This window comes from Bos javanicus, chromosome 4 (assembly GCF_032452875.1).
Source record: "Bos javanicus breed banteng chromosome 4, ARS-OSU_banteng_1.0, whole genome shotgun sequence".
Lineage (NCBI taxonomy): Eukaryota > Metazoa > Chordata > Mammalia > Artiodactyla > Bovidae > Bos > Bos javanicus.
The window spans coordinates 37,182,516-37,210,030 of record NC_083871.1 but is presented as its reverse complement, the minus strand read 5'-3'; the positions used below and the strand labels follow the sequence as shown (position 1 = coordinate 37,210,030).

Genomic DNA, 27,515 nt, shown 5'->3' with positions numbered 1-27,515 from the left:
ACTCCCAGGTGATACCAATACTGATAGTCCACAGTTGACTACATGTTCTGAGTAATTGGACTTAGTAAATTAAATAGTTGACCAAAGTAGACAAGTTAAAGATAGATCAATAGTATGTAAGACAGGGATCTCCATAAGGATAAAGAGGAAGTACATAGGAACCCAAGCACTTATACTGTTAATAAAAGAGATGATAGCTGTGTTCCTTTAGGATTTTACTTCCTTTAAAGATCAATGCACTTTCTTCCCTTGCCTTCCCAGCTTCCATTCTTTATTCATGCTCTTACAATGTCTGTTTTTTCCTGATTCTATTCTCTTAAAACAAGTTCTTTTTGAGCAGTATCTTCCCATCCCTTAATGTTATGTTAAATATGTTATATCATCTGGTCACTAAAAGAAAGCTGAACATAAAAGGTGAGTTATGTTGTATTCAGTAAAAGACATTTAAACATAGCAAGACTGATCAGAAACACTGAGGAACACAGAGCCTGCAGATATATCCAGAGAATAGACCTAGACTCAAGGTACGAAAGAAACTCTAGTTCAGTTTTCTCTGAAAATCATCTTCAGTACTACCATGAACATATATACTGCCCATTGAGTTTTGAACTTAATGCTCTTTATACTTAGGGACAGTATAAAATACTTTTTGTACAGTCTTGTTCTTTTCCCCCTTCTAGCTTGTCTATTATATACAGTAGTCTTTTCTAGACACCAGCTCAAATGGTATCGTGAAGTTCATATAAATAGAATAATTCTACTTCAAGCCTGCAATAATTATTTTATCTCTTATGCTTCATTTTATCAGTTACCAAGATACAGCTGAAAGATGATAATACTTCAAACAAAAAGCAATTATTTAAAAAAGAATTACCAAGTAATTGAAGCCGATCATTATTCACACTTTTGAAAATTTTATCCCTTCCAACCAGACCTTGATGTCTGTCAGATTTTGCTGAGACCTTCATACTAGTGAACATCTGGATCATGTCATAGTTTGATCTTATGTTTGCCTAACAGTTTCTTTGTGATTTGCCTCCCACAACACATATGGTTTATTTCTTGTGTTTATCCCTATTTTGGCAGGGTTTTGAGGTGTCATGTCTCTTTTCATCTCTACTTTTTAAAGGGAGTGATTTTGCATAAATTATTATCTTTCTAGGTGTGAATTATGGTAGTGGTCTTTTTCATGTGTTCTTTAGAGACTATGAGTAAATGCATGTTCTGATATTTTATACCTGTAAATTATATCTTACTACAAGAAATATAATTTTTTATTTTTTTTCAACCCTGATTCTATTTTTGAAAGTTCTTTACCAGAATTTGCAATTGCTCAGACTGTCTCAAGATTTCATAAGCAAAAGCACACAATGCAATGTGATTTATTTGAGACTGTATAAAAAAGGATTATTTTGTTTTCTGGAAGATAGAAATAATGTATAGAGAAATGTCTTCTTTCCAGGCTTGAAAATGTTAACTGTGGAAACTCTATACACATGCAAGTGATTACTTAGTACAGAACAACTGGGTGAGTCACTTTTAGAACACATCCTTTGGGATGATGATGGCAGACAGACAGTAGCCCTAAAAATTACAAACTGACCTAGATGAAAATTAAGAAAAATCTGCTGGTATCTTCATTTAATGAGGTTTTACAAGAGGATAAATGTCAAACACTTATTTATCTTTTATTGGGAATATTTATAATTTCTTTTGAGAATTCTTATGGGAAAAGACAAGTAGAAAAGTATTCAGATGAATAGTATAAATGAAGGATATTATTTTTGTTATACTTATTGCTTTAGAATGGTAGAGAGAGGAACTGTAGGTACATGAGACTGAGAAGACACGGAGGGATGAATGACTAAAGAGGGTGGCAATAAACATAATTAAGAACCTTTTGTTTATTCATTTTTTAAAAAGGGAAAACATTTTTTCACCATTATCAGAAAAAATAGAGAAGAAAGCCCTTTGATTGTCTACCTTGCTTTATGAAAAAGGTGTTCTCTGCTTCCTTAGTCGATCTGGATCCTGTCCTCTCCTTCATTTTCTAAAATTTCTTGACATACTTTTTCTTTCTTTTCTGTACAGCATTTTTTAAAATAATATTTACAATAACTACTTATTTTTCTAGAAACATAATCAGGAATTTTATTTAATTAGTTATTTAACCACTGTGTGCCACTTTCTTTATTGATTAAATAGGTACTAAATAACAAGGTTTGTGGAGCTGTTGTATTAATTAAATAAAGCAATTCAAATAAAGTACTTCGTTAAAACAAACAGCAGGTTATAAACAGTATCACTACTATCAGTGCTACTATAACTATGATGATTTAATACTAGTATACCACATCTATGCTATTTGACATGTTCTCTTCTGGTGTTTGGCATTTGATTGTGTGTGTTTCTCAAAATAAGAGACACATTTTTCCTCTTCCTTGACACCCACATGTAGCATGTTGTGCCTGTTACTTAGGGTGCACTCAGCACATGCAAAATAAATGGCCTGAGGCCTAGATCTTCCTTTTCTGGAAACTGTGCTCTACTTTCCTTGCTCTAACCACAGCTCACGTCCTTATTCTCATTTTTGTTTTACATGCCATTGAAGTCTTCCTGGTTTCTTGTTGATGACTGAAGGTGGACTGGAGAAATAGGTCAATTAACTGTGCAAAGATGTTAGATGGATCATCAGTGAGGGTACTGACTTTTTTTTTTTAAATTTTCAATTGGGGTATAGTTGCTTTACAGTGTTGTATTCGTTTCTGCTATAGAGCAAAGGGAAACAGCTGTATGTATATATACATCTCTTCTTTTTTTTTTTTATTTCCTTCCCATTTAGGTCACCACAGAGCATCAAATAGAGTTCCCTGTGGTATACAGCAGGTTCTCATTAGTTATTATTTCACACATATTAGTGTATGTATGTCAATCACAGTCTCACAATTCATACCCCCTTCCCCTGTTTGGTGTCCACATGTTTGTTTTCTACATCTGTGTCTCTATTTCTGCCTTGTAAACAGGTTCATCTGTACCAGTTTTCCTGGTTCCAGTTATATGTGGTAGTATGTTTTTCTCTGACTTATTTTACTCTGTGTCACAGTGGTCCATCCATGTCTCTACAAATGACCCAGTTTTGTCTGTTTTATGGCTGAATAATATTCCATTTTTCATATATACCACATTCTTTAGAGGATACTGAATTTTTTAAGCTGGATTGCTAACTGGTAGGAAAGATGTGCCAGAAACTGGAGAAGATGGAAGAGAATCAGGGAAATTAGTATTTAATTTTTAAAGGGTTAAACAAACAATGAGAAGATGGCAAGATCTTCAAAACACAATGAGGTTTTGCTTTGTTTTGAAGTTTTGATTTCAGCATAAATTTTGGAAGTGTATGAGGCAATAAGAATGCTTTTATTCACTGAAGGATAATTTTTCCTGAGAACACAGGCTTATAATAATATAGAAATACTGTTTTAAAACATTACTATATTGACCCAGTTTTCAAAACACTCAACTGTGAGATACCATATGGTACAACAGAAGTAACACAATAATGCAAGTGGAGATGAAAGACATCCACATGGAATTGACAAGTCTAATCTACATTTAATACTGAATCTTGGATTTTGAAATAATCTTCAAATGGTTCAGACAACCTAGTGAATACTAAGAACAAATCTGACATTCTGGGGTACCGTATTTAATTGGAAGTTAACATATCTTGACGCATATTTCCTAAGGAAGTTGGTGTCTGCTAGAGTTCATTTCCAGTGAGACACTCATTTAATGGGTGGGACTGGAGAATTTTAAAACCAAGTGACATATTGAAGAATTTAGGATTTCAACAAAATTTATCATTCATACAATTTAGGATTCTTGCAATTGTCTATCATACTTCTTTAATATTTTAAAGTTATATTATCTAGGCATATATATCAAGTAAAAACATAATTTATTTCAAAAATGATAGATATTTAAGTTGAATGTATGTACATAGAACGTTTATAATTACTACTGTTGAAGAATGGGAATATGTATAGAATTTCTTTTGGCATTTATTGACATAAGGCACTGATAATTATGACATATTTGAAAGTAGCAATTCAATAAGAAGTATAAATTTTTCTCGCTATGTATTTTTATGAAAATACTGTATATTTTTAAAGTTTGCTTATGGAATGGTGTCCTTGATATGTTAAATTGTGTAAGGATATTATTCCACACAAAAGTATACACTTCAAATTGTTATTAAAAATTAAGGTATTTTCTAACAAAATAATTTTCATCTATAAACACAGACTTTAAGAATGCATTTATTATTCTAAAATATTTTTATTATTTCTGTCACATAAATATGTGAAAAAAGCTCATTTAATATAAAAGTTTTCTTTTTTTGCTTCAATTGCTTAAGAACAAGTCATGAAGTAACCAATATTTTTTCTTCAAATTTTTTTCTTTGAGAAAGTATAGACATTAAGTATTTTATAACTGAAGACTGATGAAATTTTCATTGGACCTTTCATCTTTCATATTAATATCTTATCAAGTACCCAAGTCAATAAGTTGTTTCCTGGAATGTACATTATTTTTAGATGACTGAAACAAAAATAACACCTTTGCAGTGGCAATTTATTAAAAGTTTAATAGACTTTTTTTTTTTTAACTATATGATGAAATGTGATAAAAGTTTCTGTTCAAATTAGATAAAATAACAAGATTGTAATCTGGGGTTTAAAAGGTTAATGTTTTCACATTAGACCTACATTATTGATTAATAAGTCTAAATTTAAGATCTAAGACAAATCACTTATTACTGTTCTTTCCTACAAAGTTACGATAATAAGACTGCCCTACTTCATATAAAGAGGGTCAAATGAGATCAGAAAAATACCTGGATTATTATAAAGTGATATAAAAAATGTAATATTGCTATTGTCAAGAAGTAGCTTTAGTAAGGCTTTATTATTGCTTTTATACTTTGCATATATTGATTTTATTTAATATTATAATATTAAATACAACATAATGCAATATATCATAAAATTTCTTCTTAGATTTAGTATGTACTGATATCAGTCAGATAATTTTATAAAAATATATAAATATTTCCTTTAAAGAAGTTCAAGCATATTACTTCTCAATAGTGAATAGAGAGCCACCTGATATTACACAATTTTAATAAACACTGTCTAATATCTAAGAGGAGCTTAGAAAGAGACCAATATAGGAATAATTCCAAGTTATATTCCAATCTCCAAAGGGAATATAATATCTTATTTTTATGAATGATTATGGATTTTGTAATCTAGAGTATGTGATTCTGTTTTTTTTTTTAATTTTAAACTTATGAAGAAATTAAAGGAGAAGTCTTAATAATGGCATGTTTCTAAAGTTAGTGACCAGACGATAGATTCAGTCAAAATATAATAATCTTGGGATGAGAATTTACTTATGCTTTTCTGAGTGAACAGATTTAATAATGTTAAGAATTTAATATACTTTTTAACAGTACACTTTTTCATATGGATGCCAGATTTTATTTATCATGCTGTATACTATTCACTAGGTAATAAATTTAAACTGCTTCTCGAACCAAATATAGTAAAAGTTAATTTCAATAAATATATACTGAGAATCAAAAGTAATACAAAGAAGAAAAGCAACATTTTTTTCTGAAATTTGTACATGCCAATAATACAGTATAGATGAATCATTTTTAGTCAGTATCTAAATTCAAGTAGAATTTATTAAATGGTACATGGAGATATGTATTAATTTCTTGATATTTACCAGCAATTTAATTCAAATAAGAATATTTGAGGACTAACAAAATTCATTCTTTATTTTGAAATTCAAAGGTGCAAACTCACTAAAAACTGAAGTGCAGTAAATAAATTGTAAAGTGGAAAAGCTATTTGATTTTCAGACACAAAACTTTGCTGAAAAAGTTTAAGCCTCTCTGGACTTAGTTACCAACCAAACAATTGAAACTTTAAGAATTGGGCTACACAAATAACATGGATTTTTTTTTAAAATGTGTTTACTTGCGATCTAATGCTTCAATGAGGTTTACAGAGAAAATGGAAGTTAAAACTTCAAAATCACCCAAACTGTAATGATTTGAACACATTTATGAAAACTTTTGCTTAGGTACTGTATAAGTAAATACTGCAGATACAAGTATAATGTTTAGGTTAAGAGAAATAAAATATATATTTTTTTGTTATAGGAGAGAAAATTTGACATAATGGTGATATGGAGTTGACAGACTCAAGATATGGCTCTCACTTAAAAAAAAAAAAAGTTTTTCAGTTAAGAACAGAAAATAGGAATCTTTGCCTGTCAACTGTGCATGCTAACTTCACTTGTGTTATTGTTTAGCTGTGAAGGACTCCGTCTAGGGCATCCACTGAATAAACATGCTGCTTATTTCAATGCTATCTTCCGCGTGCTGCGGTTCATGGGGCCGCAAGGAGTCGGACACGACTGAGCGACTGATCTGATCTGATCTCTGATCTAATCTTTGGTGAAGTCTTGTTTGTGGGTCACCTTGTTAGGCAATGTTGGAACCCATGACATGGCTGCCTAGTACTAGATGGGTGAGATAATGCTGAAGGTACGTAAAATACAAGAGGAGTGGGGCTAACCTGAAGAAGCCATCTTCTCTCAGCTATTCTTCTGTGGAATTCCAAATTCCCGCTGACCTGTGGTCACTTGAACTAGCAAAGAGATTATGGCATTGAGATTATTTTGAAAGTGATTGCGGGAATACTGCCCAGTGCTGTGACTCCAGCTGAGTAAATATCAAAGATGTTAAGATTCAGAGGAAAGACAGGGAGAGCAAAGGGTGCAAAGGATATAAAGAAGCAGAATGAATGACGTTATGTACCAGTGATGAGAATATGGGCTGCAAATAGAGTGTAATAAATCAAAATACAATAAAAACCAAACAAATGCACCATTTTGACTCATAAGATAGGGGACATTTAACTTTTCATTATGAAGTCCATGCTCTTCTCATTTGGGATGCTTGTTCTTAAAAGTATTTTCATACCTTTCTTTCTCCTTATTCTGTCTTCCCAGAATGCCTTCTTTTACTTCATTTGGACAAATCTGTCATATTTCATTACATAGTGTATGGGTCACTTCTTTTCTAAAGCTTTCTATGATATCTCCCACCACATTCTTGATTCCTCTTTGATTTCATAGCATTTTTTTTAAATTGAAGTATCGTTGATTTACAATATTGTCTTAGTTTTCAGATACACAGTAAAGTGATTCAGTTTTATATATTTCAGATTCTCTTCCATTGTACATTATTAACATAGTTTTCAGTGCTATACAGTAAATACTTGTTGCTTTTCTATTTTTGTATAGTGTGTATCTGTTAATCCCATACTCCAAATTTATCTTTCTGTCTCTCTCCCTTTACCCTTTAGTAACCGTAAGTTTGTTTTCTATGTCTGTGAATCTGTTTCTGGTTTGTAAATAAATTCATTTGTATTATGAGATTCCACATGTAAGTGATACAACATTTCTCTTTCTCTGATTTACTTTACTTAGTGTGATAATCTCTAGGTCCATCCCGGTTACTGTAAATGGTATTATTTTTTCTCTTTTTATGGCTGAGTAATATTGCGTTATGTATATATATGCTGTATCTTCTTAAACCAATCCTCTGTTGATAGGCACTTGGGCTGGTTCCATGTCCTTGCTATTGCAGTTAGTGCTGTTATGAACACTGAGGTGCATGGATCTTTTTGAATTAGAGTTTTCATCTTTTTTGGATATATGACAAGGAGTTGAATTGCTGCATCCTATGGTAATACTATTTTTAGTTTCCTTAAGGAATTTTCATACGTTCTCCACAGTGGCTGTAGCAATTTTCATTTGCATCAACAGTGTAGGAGGGTTCTCTTTCCCCCACACGGTCTCTAGTATTTATTATCTGTAGACTTTTTGATGATAGCCATTCAGACCAGTATGAGGTGGTACCTCATTGTGGTTTTGATTTGTATTTCTCTAATAATTAGTGATATTGAGCATCTTTTCATGTAACTGTTGGCTATCTGTATCCTTCTTTCAGGAAATGTCTATTTAGAACTTCTGCCTATTGACTGGGTTGTTTTGTTCTTTAAATATTGAGTTGTATGAGCTATATTCATATTTTCCCTTCTTAGTTATACTGCTCACAAACATTTTCTTCCATTCTATACATTTTTTTTTTCATTTTGCTGATAGTCTTCTTTGCTGTGCAAAAATATTAAATTTGATTAGGTCCCATTTGTTTATTTTTGCTTTTAATTCTTTTGAATTAATCTAAGCATATATTGCTATGATATATGTCACAAAATGTTCTGCCTATGTTCTCTGCTTCTGCAGTTTTTTGGTGTCATGTCTTATACTTAGGCCTTCACATTCTGAGTTTATTTTTGGATATGTTATGAGGGAGTGTTCTAGAAAAACAAATAAAAGGCATCCAAATTGGAAAGGAAGAGGTTCAAGTTTTCATTATATGCAGTTGAATGGCACACTATATAGTAAATCCTAAAGACTATGCAAAAACTTAGAAATAATAAATGAATTTAGCAAGGCAGTAGGATACAAGATTAATATACAGAAATCTGCTGCATTTTTTTACACTTACAATTAAATATCAGAAAGAAAAAGTAAAACAATCTCATTTAAAATTCAGGTCAAAAATAAATAAATAAAATACCTAGGAATAAACCTAAACCAAGTAGGTGAAAGACCCATATGTTGAGAACTCTAAAAACACTCATAAAAGAAACTGAAACAAACAAATGGTGATTCAAACAAGTGGAAAGATATCCCATGCTCTTGGAAGAATTCATATTGTTAAAATGAGCATACTACCCAAAGCAATCTACAGATTTAATGCAATCCCTATCAATTATCCATGATATATTTTAGAGAACTACAACAAATAATCGTTAAGACTTATATAGAACCATAAAAGACCTAGAATTGCAAAAGCATTCCTGAGGGGGATTAAAAAAAAAAAAGCTGGAGGCATAACTGTCCCAGACTTCAGACAATACTACAAAGCTACAGTAATCAAAACAGCATGATATTGGCACAACAACTGATATATATATCAATGGAACAGAATAGAAAGTCCAGTAATAAACCTATACACCTATGGTCAAGTAATCTTTGACAAAGGAGGCAAGAATATACAAAGGAGAAAAAAATCCTCTTCAGCAAGTGATGCTGGGAAAACTGGACAGCCTGGACATCCCCATAGCACTTTTATTTTCAGTTTGCTCTTGGCACTCATCACAGTGTAACCTGGTTCTTTCCTGCAGCAATTTAAAGAGCTCCTTTCTTGTGCCAGTCATCAGGCTAGGACAGAAATAAAATAAATACAAACCTTGCCCTCAAGGAGCTCACTCACAGTCTAGAAAAGGAGACTGGGCTGTAAACAAAGAAATTACACTTTTGTGATAAGTGTGATAGTGAAATTACATACAAGGCACAGATTTAGGGCAGCGAAAATGGTTAGTACAATCTAGGGATGGGAGGATCAGGAAAAATTGGCCAGATAAGATGATGCCAAGTCATATTACAATCTATTTTCTTTATTTCATTGTGAGCTCTTGAGTCTATACCTCATTTATGTTAGTATCCTCATTATCTACCAGTGCCTAGAACATTGCACATAGTAAGACTTACAAGCAGAATTTAATACAGTGGGTAGGAATCTGGTTCTAAAGAACAAAATGTCTAAAAGCCTGATTTGTTTATATTCAAAATTATTATTGTTATTGGTTTAATTTGATTTGGTACCTCTGCCTCTGTCTATGTACGCTTGCATGTTTGAAATGAAAACCAAGCTGTCTTCTTTGGTCAGGTTGACTGTGAAAATGACCATATTATATGAGGCAACATCTCCATGGGTTCATTCTCTCTTTCATCTATAGGTCCTCTTACTATTTTAATTTTAAAAAGTATGTTTCTTTAATTAATTAGTATATAAACTGTTAGAAGTAAAACTTAGAGGTTCTGCAGAGTTTTGAAAAATGCTTTCTTATAGATGGACATATGTATTTTGCAAACATTAACATTGACTTTATAGTTATTACAAAGTTAAAATACAAAGCATGGATGTCTTTGGCATTAGGCTCATTTATCTCTATACACTGTTACATTAATGTTGAATCCTATTTGTTAAGTGTGAATTTGAAGCCATGAAACTCAACAGATTTCCATTAAAGTGAAAGAAAGTTGTGTTTAAAAATGAATTCTTAGAACAAAGATTTCAAAATGTTGTACTAATCACTCCATATTAATAAATTAATAAAATGCTTGCTTATGACCTTCAGGATAGGCAATTTCAATAACAATTTTCAGGCATCTTTGTAGATCCTGAATGAAACTGACTATGATAATGACACACTATAGAATTTCCTCCCCAAATTTGCTTTGTAAGTATGGCATAAAATAACAATATTTAATTTAAAGGTGTAGCATTCACATTCATCACCAGAAGTATAGAGCTCAGCTTACAGATGACTACAATGAATAAATATGCTAGCAACTTGACTCTGGTTCTCAACCTTTTCTACTCTTACATTCCTTGACACTATATGCTACATGGAATAGTAAAGACATCTGAATTCAAATATTTTGAAGAAATGTGTATTTAGCAACTGAATACATGCTAACAGGAGTAATTTACAGCAGCAGTTTCATTACATTTTTCTCTCCAGTTTTCTAGTTCCCATCTGAAATCCAATGATAAATACAGATATGGAACATATTTACTACCTGGCAAAAAACATGCTTATTGAATGGGCACACAGCTTCTTCCCTTAGATAGCACATGAGCCACTTTGTCACCTATGTGGGAAAATCTTGCATTTTAGGATGATGTTGAACACACTGTAATGGGGTACCTACAAAAAGTTGCATTTTACACTGTCCTTCCTCTTCTTTCCAAAATTATTTACATCTCTTTTCCCTAATGTGTAGGTAGCAAAAATATTAAACACATACCATTGAAACTCACTAAATAATACATAAAAAGTAGCATTAAGTGTGCATTTACATGCATTTACACTTTACATTTGATTTCAAGTGGGTCATAATTTCTCTTCTGTTACGTACTTTTTCCTATTTTAAGATTGTTGTCATAATCTGTTCAAGGTCACATGAGTCTGTTAAAAAACTTTCAACTCTGATGATACAAGCATGAGCCAAAGTCTACTAAAACTGAATAAATGGGATATTAATTATTTTTTGTGCAAATTGCCCCGTTCACACTGACAGAAGATTAAGACTGGAATAAGAGTTATTTATGTGTAAGTTACATCTATAATTTCCTTCAAAAATGTAGACCTGATGATTTATTAAGACATGCTGGTGGATTTGTTTGTTTTGTTTCTTTTAACTGAAATCTAGACTTTCTTTCTATGGGTATTTCATAGTGCTGAACAAAATGCATTCAGATATTAGATGGCATCCCTAAAGTTACATAATCTCTATCCTTTCAAATCCTTTATTTTTGAGGACTAATAAGAAATAAGATACTTTTGCTATTTTCAATAAATGTGTTTCAGCTGCAAACTTAGAATAAAATGCAATACTGAATTGCAGTACAGTTAAGATACTCTATGAAAACATTTTATAATGACCTATTTTTGAAGCACTTTTTGTTCTTTGATTTATATCTCAAACACTTCTTCTCTATAGGAGTCTGTTCTTCAAATAATTTAAAATTCAGCTGCCATTTGAGGATGTACTTCTAAGAGTAACACTGTATTAATCAATGGAGCCTAAAATTGAATATAGGGTACTTCTAGGCTCCCATTTGAAACAAACATCAAAAAATTATTTATTCAACGTAATCATTAAAGTTGAAACATGAGCTTTCATCTGTGAAATATTTCAGCTGATAAAGAGGATTTTTTGAAAATTCACTATAGTCTGAGGTGAGAAATTAATTCTGAGTTATTTAGAATCCCAATACAGCTATAGTCAGAATTTCAATGCTGCTTTCATTAATTAGCAATAATATGTTTCCTTTGCATTTTTGTGCATGATGAAGGACCCAGAGAGGAATTCTTGGAAAGATGAATGCAGCACAAAAGAAACTGCATCTCAATGCTGAAGGTTTTTTACATCTTGAAGTCAATTATTCTTAAGGAATCATCTTAGGACAATGAAGCAGACAAGCCCTTAATTAATAATTATCTTATTTTATAAGTTGTTGCAGAAGACAACGAGCTTTACATGTTTTAAGGCTGGGTTGTGTCCTGGAAAACAGTTTGTATAAAAGTCACTCCCACTGACTTGAAAGGAATCATGAGTTCTTTAGACAGATAATTGTCTTAAGGTGAGATAAGAAATAGCTGGTAAAAATGTGAACAGAGCTGGGAAATTTGCTTTTAGGATGCTGTTCTGAATATCCTCGATCTCCCTCTTCTCAAAAATATTAAGTGACACAGATAAAAATCCTAATGGAGTCAAGAGAGAGTTTTTATATCTCAAATATCAGACAGGGATTCAAGTGAAGAGTTAAGACATTTTCTATTAACATTAAATTAAACCAATGCTTACTATTTTTATGAAATATACAATCCTTTTTCTCTTTGTTGATTCATTAGGTACAACAAAATGCATTTGCAAATTGATTTCTATCTTTGTTTTTCTTTCCAGATAAATGCTCTGTTTTTATAAGAATATTTATGCAGTTTCTAATTAATTTAGGTAATATTTGAAGAAAGGGAGGTGTTATTTTCTTAATTCCTCAGAGAAATAAAGCATACTTTATATCCAGACTTTAGGAATTAGTTGTTAATGATGTATATATGCTTTAGGACAATATTGGTTATTCTTGCAAAACTGAAAATGTTTTAAAAAAGCAGCACACAACTGGAGTTTTTTAAAAACAAAAACTATATACCACAATAACTGTAAGACAAAAACTTACTCTAACTTAGAAAAGAGCTAATTTTTTCTGCATATTTGTCATGGTACATTTAAATTATAGTTTTAATAAAATACATCTTTAGATCAAAGCTGGAAGAAAGACATCAGTAGTAGATCAGTGTATTCCATTTTTCTTCTGGATGATGAATGGTTTATGTTTGTTTGTTTGTTTTTTAATTTCCACAGACCATTTCATTCAGTATCATTTTACTCCTCCAGTACACATAAACATGAGTGTTGGTAGCCAAAAGATATCCTTGAATCCAACCATGTTTTGGGATATTCATCAGCTTAGTAAATCCATGCAGTTTATCTTAAGTTTCTAGTTCAAGAAAATGGCTTTGCTGATGCCATTTTTATTCTTTAGATGGCACTATGGCAAATGACATTTTTATTTCTCAGGCAAAGAAGAAAGTGAAACCTGTATAGTGAAATCTCATAGGAAACATTAAGTCACTAGTGTGAACATCTGTGTTCATCTGACCTCTATTAATAGGTGTTGGTATTCAGAAGAATGCCTGTTAGTAATATTACTCATGGACTTAATTTATAGTTGGTGGAACTCAGTTGCATTTCCCACCATTGTAAACATCCACATAATGCCATGAAAAAGTTCATGTATATTGCATTTTTTCCAGTTATTGTCTAGGCAAGTTTCTACTTGTTTGAGGTTTCTAGAGGTAATGCAGCTCAGACACTCCTGGGTGCCCTCTCAAATTCGTGGGTCCTCCTGTTTCTGCCTTTCTTATTTTCCTGTAAGTGCTTCCATTTGTTACTGTTCCCCTGGGTATGTCCTGGCCTTTGCCTACGCTGTTTTCGGTCCCTTTTCCAAACTTGTTCACAGAACTCATCCATTGTGTTCAGGTTGGGATGGTTGATGAGCTGCATGAAGTCTCTGTACCAGACCTTCTGGCTAGGCGTCATGCTGTTGGACGTTTCTTTGGTCTTAGACCCATCTCCATCATCATCTTTATGAAGAAGTTCTTCCAAATGCTCTGTGTCAATGACTTCTAGGGTCACTTTAAGAAGAGTTTGCATGAATCCGTGTTCCACTGCATGACAGAGGTAATTGCCTGAATCCTTCCGCTGCAGACTACGCAGTAGAAGGCCTTGTTCTGTTCTGATGATATGATCATCCACTCTGATCTAGCAAAAGAAAATAAGCAGTGAAATCATATATATTTACAAGAAATATAAGCTCCAAAACTCTGTCTCAGTAAAAATTTGTATTGTGTACTGAGGTACATTTTAACAGTAAAATTTCTAGTTTAAGAGAAATGATATAATTTCCCCATCAGAAAAAAGAGTTATAAACTTCTCCTGTCTTTAAGACGTATTGCAAAATACTGGTTGTCTATTGTTTTAATAAAATTTCTCATAATAATTTAAAATAATTAAGAGGATGAAAGGACAAAGATATATTCTATTTTAAAACTTTGAAATAAAGTGTATAAATATAGGCAAAAGTGAGTATTGGAATTGGAATACAGAAACATAATACCAGAAAACAGTGCAGCATTAGAATGAATTTATAATAAGGTTTGAAAAAATGAAATAAATTCAGTAGTTGAGCAAAAGCAGAAAAATTATGGGATTACATGCTTACTTATTTATTCAATTTCCTGTCTTAGATGCGACATGAACACATGTCATTTAATATATCTAACTGCACTTTTACTCTGAATGAAGTTTACAAAAGAGATCTCTGAAAGCCTAAGCTGGTAACATATAAAATCAACCTTAACATGTATATGACATGATTACATGTTTAAAGACTGCTTCAACTGTCAAAAGAGATAATGGGGTACTTTCACTTCTACATTCAGATTATGTAAAATTGTCTGCAAAATGTGCATTCATAAATCACGTACATTGTATGGTTACCCTTATTTAAAGCTTTAAAAAATGTTTAAAAGTCAGAGTATTCACTGAGATTTTCTGTGTATAATTTTTTAATTTTACAGAGGAATTAATGGATTCATTGAGGAGGAATATTTGTATGAAACTACATGCATACTTCACATCAGAGTTCAGTACTGGGACCTAAGATCTTTCCTCCTGAATCTACTACTCCTTTCTCTTAACTGCCTCTTCCCATTTGAGGAAGAAGTTAATGAAGAAAGGGAAACTTGTTTGGATAGCAGAATCAATTGAACAAAAGTTAAAATTAGTTAGGAGGATTTTTCTTTTTCTTGTATACAAATGAATATAACATAATAGATAACTCCAGGCCAAAAAAAAAAAATAATCTCTAAAATGTACCGCTGGCCCCGCCCCGCCAAACCCTTGCCACAAACAGCTTCTAGGACAAAATTCTCACAGTTCAACTTTGTTCCTTTAATTCCTAGCACAAAGCCTGCCATAAAATCATCTTCAGTTAATACTTATTTAATGAACAGGTACTAGTAGATTAAGAAAAGAATAAATATTCACAGTACTTCTTCCCCCTAAGTCAACCACGCTGGGGTCACTTAACAGCATATATGTTAGGTAGAGTGAGTCCAGTTTCTTTCCTATACCTCTTCTTTTGGCTCTTCATTTCGCCTCTGGAACTGCCAATAGACCAGAGCTCGCTGTGATTTCGGACTGCATTCCAGGAACGTGCTACTATTTTCTACTCCATAGATGATTCTTTCTTCAAAGCTGTGACCATGGTGATTATCTGGCCGGTGATGAGGAAATGAAATGAGAAAATGTTAGAGAAGTAAACTCAACTTTCCAGAGTATTTATTTGGAAATTCAGGAGATGGACTTGTTGCCGAGTTGGAAATCTTTTCCAATTTTATTGAGGATGGCAGAAATGTCAATGTTTCAGAACTCAAGTGTCTACCTAAACAGACTAGTTATTTTGTTATGGGTTATATAAGGCATATACAGAGATTTGTCTACCAGAAAATAGCATTACATTAACAAAATTAGTCATACATGCAGTGTAACTATACATCTTTATATGCCATGATAATACTTTCCAAGAAATTCTTTTCATTGTAAAACTGGTCTAATTGTGCCAGTTTATATTGCACTACTTTCCAGCAGAAAAAGTAATTCGATTGTGTTTTTGAAAACACAAGTTTTTCTTTGAGAACTTAATATTGCCTCTTTGTTTTTCATCTTTAAAATTAAATTCACCAACCAATAATATTTGTCTAGTATTTTACAGAAGTTATGAGTTCAGGAAGTTTATATTCCCTACCAATAACCCTTAAATAATCCACAAGTTTGTTCTGAAGATCAATTGATGTGAAATGTTTGGGATGGCTCAGAAGAAGGATGCACAAGTATAATGCAATGTGGTTTCAATTGTCTTTATTTTAAAATGACACATCTTTTATTATTTTCAAGAATTAGGCTAAAGAATATGGCAAGAGTATATAATAAAATACAGCAATAAGAAAGCCTGTTTCCTGATTAAGTTTCTATTATTTTACCCTTTATGTAACCTCCTTCAATGTGGTAAATGAAACACAGTTAAGATCAAAACTACGACACAGGGAGTCTAGGTAAAACTCATTTAGAGAAAAAAAACTCCTTATTATCTTGTATAATCCTATTTCCATTATGACATCCTGTACAATCTGGAACTTATTAAATTCATTTAGAAAATAATAAATATATTTTCACATGCACAGAGGGCTGACAGTGTAGACATGAACAATTTTTGCTTATTCTTTCAAACTCAGCTAGATATTTAATTTAAAAAATGTTTGACCCTTTTTTGCATTACTTTGACAGTTTTACTCTCATTATAACTATCTGAGTACTTTTGTCTGTCGTAGACAGTGTGATCTGCTCTAAGTTTAAAGCTTTCAAAAATCCTGCTTCCGCCAATCCCTGTACACAGCCTATGGCCATCATCTCCTGTTCTCACCCTGCCTATGGTCAACCTTCTGTCTGCATTTGCTGTCTCCAGGGATGTCTATCCCAGTGTCCTTTCCTTTATTGTTTCAGGTATGAAACAAAACTCTTCTAATATTGGGAAGTATCTGTCCCTTCTTATTTAAAAGATCAAGTCCCTGGAAATAATAATTAAAAAAAAAACATGAAATAACTGAAATGTAAAGAAATAATGTTTAACTGATTTCAAGTCACATTTCATTTCATGTTGGAGATAAGTGTATCTATCAATGTATACTTTGACTATGGCAGTGTTGTTTTTTTCCCCCTGAAATTATTAGTATATTTTTATTGAAAAAACATGATACATGTTGCTGTGCTAGTTTGCAAGACACCTACTTCTTTGGATAGAGATAAATTGAATCTCTTGTTCAACATGAGGTGGATGATCTGTGATTCAGGAGCTACCATGAATAATTAGAATGCTTTGTCACAGAGGTCATGAGAGTTTACCCAGAATGCATTTTTTCCTGCTAACTGTTGTACAGTTTAAATTTTTTTGATATTTAAATTATTTTCCTTATACTATGCTTATTTATAAATTACTTATAATATTATAAGAAAGGTAGATATCTGCAACATGCAACAACATGAATGAAACATGAGAACATGCTAAAAAAATGTCAGTCACAGAAAAACATAAACTGCATGATGTCATTTAGATGAGGTATGTAAAGTAGTAAAATATTCTAGAAGCAGATAGTAGAATGATGGTTGCCAGGGATTGGGGGAAAAGGAAATGAGGAATTGCTAGACAACGGGTATAAAATGTTATGCCAAATAAATGAGATCTGCTGTATAACAGTATGCCTATACTGAACAATACTGTATTGTACACTTTAAATTTGTGTATCTCATTTGATCTCATGTTTAGTGTTCTTACTCCAGTGAAACTAAAAAAAACAAAAACAAAAAGATTTTTTTTAATTAAAAAAAGAAATCCTTTTACTTTTAGGAAGACACTTTTCATTCAATCTCTAAACATTAATGAATCATAAGATATACAAGAGCATGATAAAACAGAAAAAAAAAATAAGTTGGATTTAAAAACAAACAACATGGTGATCCACCAGTATCTTCTCTCTTACCAGCCATGCTTACCAGGTCTTTTTCTTGAAGAAATTTATAATACTTGACTTGTCTCTCATCTAATCTGTCTAAATTAATGTAGATAACTATAGAAATCTAAGGTATAAATAAATTATTGCCCTCAAACATAGAAATCTGTTTAAATCCTTCAGTACATTAGTGGACATTCAGCTAAGAAAATCAATGTAACTTGTGCAATAAGAAATAATAGAGCTTAATATAAGTGAAACATCTATTAGGCACATTATCAAAAAGTCAGTTTGTCTTCTGAATTAATTTAATCATTCTTACTGATCCATGAAGTGAAGTGAAGTCGCTCAGTCGTGTCCAACTCTTTGCGACCCCATGGATTGTAGCTTACCAGGCTTCTCAGTCCATGAGATTTTCCAGGCAAGAGTACTGGAGTGGGTTGCCATTTCCTTCTCCAGGGCATCTTCCTGACCCAGGGATCGAACCCAGGTCTCCCACATTGTAGGCAGACGCTTTACCCACTGAACCACCAGGGAACCCCATGTTCTGTTAACTTTACTTAGTCCTAGAAAACCTACTTAGTCTTTATGTTCTCTCCAAAATCTCTTCTGGTGACAGCAAATATTTCCCAATGTACAGTAAAGAAAAGAATTCTCTTAAAAGTTTCCTGATTAAAAAAAAAAAAATTCACCTGTTACTTGTCTACGAAAAGAAAGTGAAAGTGTAGTCACTCAGTCCTGTCCGACTCTGCAACCCCATGAACTACAGCCCTCCAGGCTCCTTTGTCGGTGGAAGTCTCTAGGCAAGAGGACTGGAGTGGATTGCGATTCCATTCTCCAGGGGAATTTCCTGACTCAGGGATCAACCCCGGGTCTCCCTTATGGCAGGCAGATTCTTTACCATCTGAGCCACAATGGAAGTCTGTTATTTGTCCATAGTAGAATCTAATATGTTATTTGATTTAGCCAAGGATTTATACCAAGTGATTTATGGTTTAATATAGGAATAGACCATGGGTTTCTTCAAAAAATATAATGACCTTCAGGCACTTTCCCACCTGAATAAGCTAAGAACCACAACTGGTGAAACCGGTTCATTGGCTTGAGGCCTTTAATAACTACTCTTGCCAATACCTTAAGGTTTCATTTCCCTCTAAGTTGGCTCTTTCTTTTTCTCCTCTGTCAAAATTAAAAGCAAAAGAAAATCTAGTTAGTACGCAGTAAAGCTAAAAGTCCTGTCATATTAACTATCAGTCACAGTCATATTCAAAGGCGCTACTGAGTCTGTAGATGACAGTAGTACCTCCTATTCTCGGTTTTTTGAAGTTCTGTTGCCAATCGCCAAACACTAAACAGACAAAATTTCCACTGAATACATTTGTTTCTTTTAATTCCTCTGCAACAGAATGTTTCTGTCACCTGCAACTTTTAATTGTGGATCACAACTTTCATTTAAAGTGGCCTCAGATAAGTTCTTATATTTGGGTATTTACATGTCACAACCCATAAACATTCTTTTCTATTAAATTCGCCACACCTGACACCTTACAAATAGATACTCAATAAATATGTTTTTTTAAGTTTTAACTTATTTTTTATATAATGTTACAAGTCACACTCCATTAACAATTATTACCAAACATTGGCTATGTTCCCCATGTGTTCAATATATCCTTGTAGCTGAACTTATACCAAATAGACCACTGGAAGGCACTCAGTAAATAGCCACTCCCTTTTCTGACCCTTCTACCGCAACTACTTGAGTAAATTTTGTACAACACAGGAAACATCAGGGGTCTAATAACTATACGATTTTCTCTCTCTCATTTTCCCCTCCTTTCTTCCCTTTACCCTTATTGCTGTCTCTCTTTCCCTCTCCTTCTCTCCAAGAGTAATTACAAACAGGAACAACATTTTGATTCTTGACTTCTAAACTTACTAACTGTTCAATATTTTAGATGCCAGAACTCAAAATACTTTATTGAGAATCTATAATAAGACAAATTAAGAACTCCTTCCCAACATCAATCCTGCTCTCTCATCCCCATTAAAGAAGGTATTTCCTCATTTATGCTTTCAAAAATCCTCTTTTTACATGTACTTTTAGATCACATGTAGTCTTAATTGCTACAATTATTTATCAGTCTAGTTATATCCTTCCATTTTTTTGTTTTCCACAATTCTGGCACAAGGGTGTCATAAACCTTTAAATGATGTTTGCTAAAAGGGAAAACGAGGTAATGATTTACTCTGCATTTAAAAGCTGAAATCTCATGTAACTTTGACATCCTCAAGACACAGAGTTATCATAATTACATAGATCATTAAGAGTTCAATCAATTAAAATGGCATAGGGTGTATACCCTCAATATGACAGAACAAATGATTGAACTGAAAACATTTCAAGTCTTCTAAATTTGTTAAGTTTTATAATGTTACATGAGTTGATTTGAGATATGGTAGGAGAAGATGATGATTAGTCAAGTGTATTCCAAAATCAAAAATCAAAATATGGGATATTAACAGAGATTTCACAAATTATATGCATAAATCCTCACATCTCTAGGGTCACCTCTATCTCTAAAGGATGTCCATGCCAATGAGTAATCTTTCCAGAAAGAAAGCAATCTCATTTTAATCCATTAAAAAAAACCTTTTCACACTGAGCAACTGTTTTGAATACAAACTTTTGTCATGAATATTAGCAGTAGATAAGAAGGGTGTAGTTGTTAAATTGGCACAAAAATTCTTGTGGGTTGAAGCAACAAACATTAAATTTATTTTAGATGCATTGGTGTGTTTAAATAGCACATATTACAATATGCTGCAGCTGTTAATGACAAGAAATAATGTTTTTAAGGAAGCAATCTTCAATTAATCATTTCCTCTTTTAGTTGGATAATTTATGGAAATGAAATGAGGCTAATAAACCAGAAAGAATGGGAGGAAAGAAAGAAGTTAAATAAATTGCTTCCTGTTGTAACAACAAAAAGTCGTGATATCCATCATTTGTCCAGAAACATGATGTTGCTAAAGGCCTTATTTAGTATTTGATTGTCTTCCAATATTGCAGAAACAGAAGGCATCACATTTCAGCTTTCCATTTATTTCACTTTCCATTTTAACCCCATACATGTCTCCCATGATTGAAATGCTAATAATATAAGAATCTTAGGAAATTTGATTTCATGTATAAAAGACAGATATAGGTTAGGTAGTGAACTATATATGCTCTCTGCTGTCATTTTTTTATGTTCTCCCTTTTAGGTTATTAAAAAGTTGAATTTCATAAATAAGGAGTATAAAAATAAAATAATTTGCCAGAGGGAAATTGGTTGCAAGCTATTTAAAATATTTAGCAAATTCAGTTAGTTGCCAAACTATGCAAAGAGAAATATAATTCTACTTGTATTCATTACATTATAATTTTAATATTTTACACTGTCAATCTTTCCACAATATTATTCAATGTAGGGGCTTTCCTGGTGGCTCAGATGGTAAAGAATTCACCTGAAATGCAGGAGACCTGGGTTCAATCTCTGGTTTGGGAAGATCCCCTAGAGGAGGGCATGGCAACCCACTTTAGTATTCCTGCCTGGAGAAAACCCACTGACAGAGGAACCTGATGGCCTGCAGTCCACGGGGTTGCCAAGAGTCAGGCGCAAGTGAGCAACTCAACATATTCAATGTAAAGGTCAAGCAAGCAGAAAAGGAAATGTTGTCTCCCAATTCCCGGTGACACAGCTATGCACTTCTTATGTAAAAACAACATTACTTAGATTTTTCTTACTGGATTCTAGATTATTTTCTCCAGAAAATACAACCAGCACTTTATCAACAGAAAAGACTATTAATTCGACTCCAAGCAGATGAATAATATTTTCTAAAGTAGCAGTAGCAGAAAAAGCATTTCATGGATGAATCAGTAACTCTTGGAAAGGCATTAAATATTTTAAAATAAAAGACAAAAATGTATTCATCCTTAACATTTGTGTATATTTTGGACCTAACAATATTAAGATGGTTAACAACTGATTCAATAATTTCATATACTGCAGTGCTCTTAACACAAATTTATAGTATATACAAGCTATGTAACAAGGGTACTATTCATTTGTTTATAAAGATAATGCTTAGTATAATGTTTCTCCACTCCACTCTAATCTTGTATGATGAGAAACTAGTTTCTTAGTAAATGTTTGTAGCATGCAAACATGCACCTCGAAGTGTGTGCATATATATTAAGGTTCATGCACTTAATATATGTATTTCTTAAGTACAAAAAAGATTTAATTAATGGAACCCTAGAGAAAATTTAAACTTCTAATTTATCAAATGCTAAAATAAATTTAAATGGTAAATTGTTTTATGCCCTAATTACTATCTGTCGCTGATGCTGGAAAATAATTATCTACCAGAATACAACACTTAAAACTTTACAGTTCAACTTTTACAGTTTTCTTTTAATTTCACAGATACCTGTGGATTTGTGTTTGAATGCTCTTGTGAGTGTATCGATAGGTAGATAGATAAACAGAGACATGACTAGGGTATTTTAGTTTTATTATTCATGGAAAATTATTGTATTAAAGAGTTGCCAGTGTCTCATTTTTAAGATATTTATTACTTTAAAATATAAAAGTGAAATTGAAATGCTCTGAAGTTAACTATGAAGTCATTTTAATAATGTGCTTAATAATCTTGTGACATCAGAGGATTCAATGCTTCTTAGTATAAGGAGGGGGCTGAAACTCAATTATTTATAAAGCATCACCAATATGAAGCTATCTACTGCAATATTTAGTCTATATCGAATTTCTGATATGTTTTATTTTTCATGATTATATAGCAAATTCTTTACCAAGAAAGCACATGTAATTTATATGCCATAAAATTATGACAGGAATTTATATATTTAGAAATCCAGAGACCTGAATTTTAAATGTTTAATTTACAGTTTTCAAAGAGATATGATAGAAGATGATGAAAAATCCATCTGCTGAAGCAGATCAGATCAGTCACTCAGTCGTGTCCAACTCTTTGCGACCCCATGAATCGCAGCACGCCAGGCCTCCCTGTCCATCACCAACTCCCGGAGTTCACTAAGACTCACATCCATTGAGTCAGTGATGCCATCCAGCCATCTCATCCTCTGTCGTCCCCTTCTCCTCCTGCCCCCAGTCCCTCCCAGCATCAGGGTCTTTTCCAATGAATCAACTATGAGGTGGCATGAGGTGGCCACTACTAGAGTTTCAGCTTTAGCATCATTCCTTCCAAAGAAATCCCAGGGCTGATCTCCTTCAGAATGAACTGGTTGGATCTCCTTGCAGTCCAAGGGACTCTCAAGAGTCTTCTCCAACACCACAGTTCAAAAGCATCAGTCTTCGGCACTCAACTTTCTTCACAGTCCAACTCTCACATCCATACATGACCACAGGAAAAACCATAGCCTTGACTAGACGAACCTTTGTTGGCAAAGTAATGTCTCTGCTTTTCAATATGCTATCTAGGTTGGTCATAACTTTCCTTCCAAGGAGTAAACATCTTTTAATTTCATGGCTGCAGTCACCATCTGCAGTGATTTTGGAGCCCCCAAAAATAAAGTCTGACACTGTTTCCACTGTTTCCCCATCTATTTCCCATGAAGTGGTAGGACCGAATGCCATGATCTTCGTTTTATGAATGTTGAGCTTTAAGCCAATTTTTTCACTCTCCATTTTCACTTTCTTTTTTTTTTTTAATTAATTTTATTTTATTTTTAAACTTTACAATATTGTATTAGTTTTGCCAAATATTGAAATGAATCCGCCACAGGTATACCCGCGTTCCCCATCCTGAACCCTCCTCCCTCCTCCCTCCCCATACCCTCCATCTGGGTCGTCCCAGTGCACCAGCCCCAAGCATCCAGTACCGTGCATCGAACCTGGACTGGCGACTCGTTTCATACATGATATTATACATGTTTCAATGCCATTCTCCCAAATCTCCCCACCCTCTCCCTCTCCCACAGAGTCCATAAGACTGATCTATACATCGGTGTCTCTTTTGCTGTCACGTACACAGGGTTATTGTTACCATCTTTCTAAATTCCATATACAAGCAACTCCTACAGCTCAACTCCAGAAAAATAAATGACCCAATCAAAAAATGGGCCAAAGAACTAAATAGACATTTCTCCAAAGAAGACATACAGATGGCTAACAAACACATGAAAAGATGCTCAACATCACTCATTATCAGAGAAATGCAAATCAAAACCACTATGAGGTACCATTTCACGCCAGTCAGAATGGCTGCTATCCAAAAGTCTACAAGCAATAAATGCTGGAGAGGGTGTGGAGGAAAGGGAACCCTCTTACACTGTTGGTGGGAATGCAAACTAGTGCAGCCACTATGGAGAACAGTGTGGAGATTCCTTAAAAAGCTGGAAATAGAACTGCCTTATGATCCAGCAATCCCACTGCTGGGCATACACACTGAGGAAACCAGAAGGGAAAGAGACACGTGTACCCCAATGTTCATCGCAGCACTGTTTATAACAGCCAGGACATGGAAGCAACCTAGATGTCCATCAGCAGATGAATGGATAAGAAAGCAGTGGTACATATACACAATGGAGTATTACTCAGCCATTAAAAAGAATACATTTGAATCAGTTCTAATGAGAAGGATGAAACTGGAACCTATTATACAGAGTGAAGCAAGCCAGAAAGAAAAACTCCATTTTCACTTTCATCAAGAGGCTTTTGACTTCCTCTTCACTTTCTGCCATAAGGGTGGTGTCATCTGCATATCTGAGGTTAATGATATTTCTCCCGGCAATCTTGATTCCAGCTTGTGTTTCTTCCAGTCCAGCGTTTCTCATGATGTACTCTGCATAGAAGTTAAATAAACAGGGTGACAATATACATCCTTGATGAACTCCTTTTCCTATTTGGAACCAATATGCTGTTCCATGTCCAGTTCTAACTGTTGCTTCCTGACCTGCATACAAATTTCTCATGAGGCAGATCAGGTGGTCTGGTATTCCCATCTCTTTCAGAATTTTCCACAGTTTATTGTGATCCACACAGTCAAAGGCTTTGGCATAGTCAATAAAGCAGAAATACATATTTTTCTGGAATTCTCTTGCTTTTTCTATGATCCAGCGGATGTTGGCAATTTGATCTCTGGTTCCTCTGCCTTTTCTAAACAGCTTGAACATCAGGAAGTTCATGGTTCACATATTGCTGAAGCCTGGCTTGGAGAATTTTGAGCATTACTTTACTAGCGTGTGAGATGAGCGCAATTGTGCGGTAGTTTGAGCATTCTTTGGCATTGCCTTTCTTTGGGATTGGAATGAAAACTGACCTTTTCCAGTCCTGTGGCCACTGCTGAGTTTTCCTAATTTGTTGGCATATTGAGCGCAGCACTTTCACAGCATCATCTTTCAGGATTTGGAATAGTTCAACTGGAATTCCATCACCTCCACTAGCTTTGTTCGTAGTGATGCTTCCTAAGGCCCACTTGACTTCACATTCTAGGATGTCTGGCGCTAGGTCAGTGATCACACCATCGTGATTATCTGGGTCGTGAAGATCTTTTTTGTACAGTTCTTCTGTGTATTCTTGCCATCTCTTCTTAATATCTTCTGCTTCTGTTAGGTCCATACCATTTCTATCCTTTATCGAGCTCATCTTTGCATGAAATGTTCCTTTGGTATCTCTGATTTTCTTGAAGATATCCCTAGTCTTTCCCATTCTGTTGTTTTCCTCTATTCTTTGCATTGATCGCTGAAGAAGGCTTTCTTATCTCTTCTTGCTATTCTTTGGAACTCTGCATTCAGATGTTTATATCTTTCCTTTTCTCCTTTGCTTTTCACTTCTCTTCTTTTCACAGATATTTGTAAGGCCTCCCCAGACAGCCATTTTGCTTTTTTGCATTTCTTTTCTATGGGAATGGTCTTGACCCCTGTCTCCTGTACAATGTCACAAACCTCATTCCATAGTTCATCAGGCACTCTATCTATCAGATCTAGGCCCTTAAATCTATTTCTCACTTCCACTGTATAATCATAAGGGATTTGATTTAGGTCATACCTGAATGGCCTAGTGGTTTTCCCTACTTTCTTCAATTTAAGTCTGAATTTGGCAATAAGGAGTTCATGGTCTGAGCCACAGTCAGCTCCTGGTCTTGTTTTTGCTGACTGTATAGAGCTTCTCCATCTTTGACTGCAAAGAATATAATCAATCTGATTTCGGTGTGACCATCTGGTGATGTCCATGTATAGAGTCTTCTATTGTGTTGTTGGAAGAGGGTGTTTGTTATGACCAGTGCATTTTCTTGGCATGAACAGAACAGTATGAAAAGGTTGAAACAGAAACCTTCCACAAATAATCATTAGAATACTACTTTGTATTTTAATTAATATTTTTTGCTTATAACATTTGGAATTTAAAAAATACTGCGTGTTTAATAACTTTTTGTTTACAATCTAAATGCAGAGTTCCAAAGAGTAGCAAGGTGAGATAAGAAAGCCTTCTTAAGTGAACAATGCAAAAAAATAGAGGAAAACAATAGAATGGTAAGACTAGAGCTCTCCTCTAGAAAATTAGAGATACCAAGGGAATATTTCATGCAAAAATGGGCACAATAAAGTACAGAAGCAGTATGGATCTAACAGAAGCAGAAGATATTAAGAAGAGGTGGCAAGAATATAGAGAGCTGTACAGAAAAATGTCTTAATGATCTGGATAACCACAATGATGTGATCACTGACCTACAGCCAGGCATCCTGGAAAGTGAAGTCAAGTGGGCCTTAGGAAGCATTACTATAAAAAAAGCTATTGGAGGTGATGGAATTCCAGCTGAGCTATTTCAAATCTTAAAGGACAATGCTGTTAAAGTGCTGCACTCAATATGCCAACAAATATGGAAAATTCAGCAGTGGCCACAGGACTGGAAAATGTCCTTTTTCATTCCAATCCCAAAGAAGGGCAATGGCAAAGAATGTCCAAACTACAGCACAATTGCTATCAATTCACATGCTAGCAAGGTAATGCTCAAAATCCTTAAAGTGAGGCTTCAACAGTTCATGAACCAAGAATTTCCAGATGTACAGCTAGATTTAGAAAGGGTAGAGGAGCCAGAGATCAAACTGCTAACATCTGCTGGATCAGAGATAAAGCAAGGGAATTATAGCAAAACATCTACTTCTACCTCATTGACTAGGCTAAAGCTTTTGACTGTGGATCACAACAAACTGTGGAAAATTCTTCAAGAGATGGGAATACCAGGCCACCATACCTGCCTCCTAAGAAACATGTTTGCAGTTCAAGAAGCAACAGTTAGAACCAGACATGGAACAACAGACTGGCTCAAAATTTGGAAAGGAGTATGACAAGGTTGTATATACTGTCACCCTAATTAATTAACTAATATGCAGAATACATGATGCAAAATGCCAGGCTGGATGAAGCACAAGCTAAATTCAATTTTGCTGGTAGAAATATCAATAACCTCAGATATGCAGATGATACAACCCTAATGGGAGAAAGTGAAGAGGAACTACAGATGAGCGTGAAAGAGGAGACTGAAAAAGATGGCTTAAAATTCAACATTCAAAAA

The 27,515-nt window shown here is 33.8% G+C and overlaps 1 protein-coding gene across 5 annotated transcripts in view; it reads right to left on the bottom strand.

Moving 5' to 3' along the window:
- Positions 1-5,818: 5,818 nt before the first annotated feature.
- Positions 5,819-27,515, bottom strand: part of SEMA3A (semaphorin 3A) — a 553,371-nt gene continuing 531,674 nt past the window's right edge. For all 5 annotated transcript variants that reach the window (XM_061413769.1, XM_061413770.1, XM_061413771.1 and 2 more), the window contains 2 exons: positions 15,477-15,619; positions 5,819-14,103 (listed from right to left, as the gene is read on the bottom strand). In XM_061413769.1, coding sequence (XP_061269753.1) covers positions 13,648-14,103; positions 15,477-15,619 — 599 coding nt within the window. In that variant the 3' untranslated portion in view covers positions 5,819-13,647. The remainder of the gene's footprint in view (positions 14,104-15,476; positions 15,620-27,515) is intronic.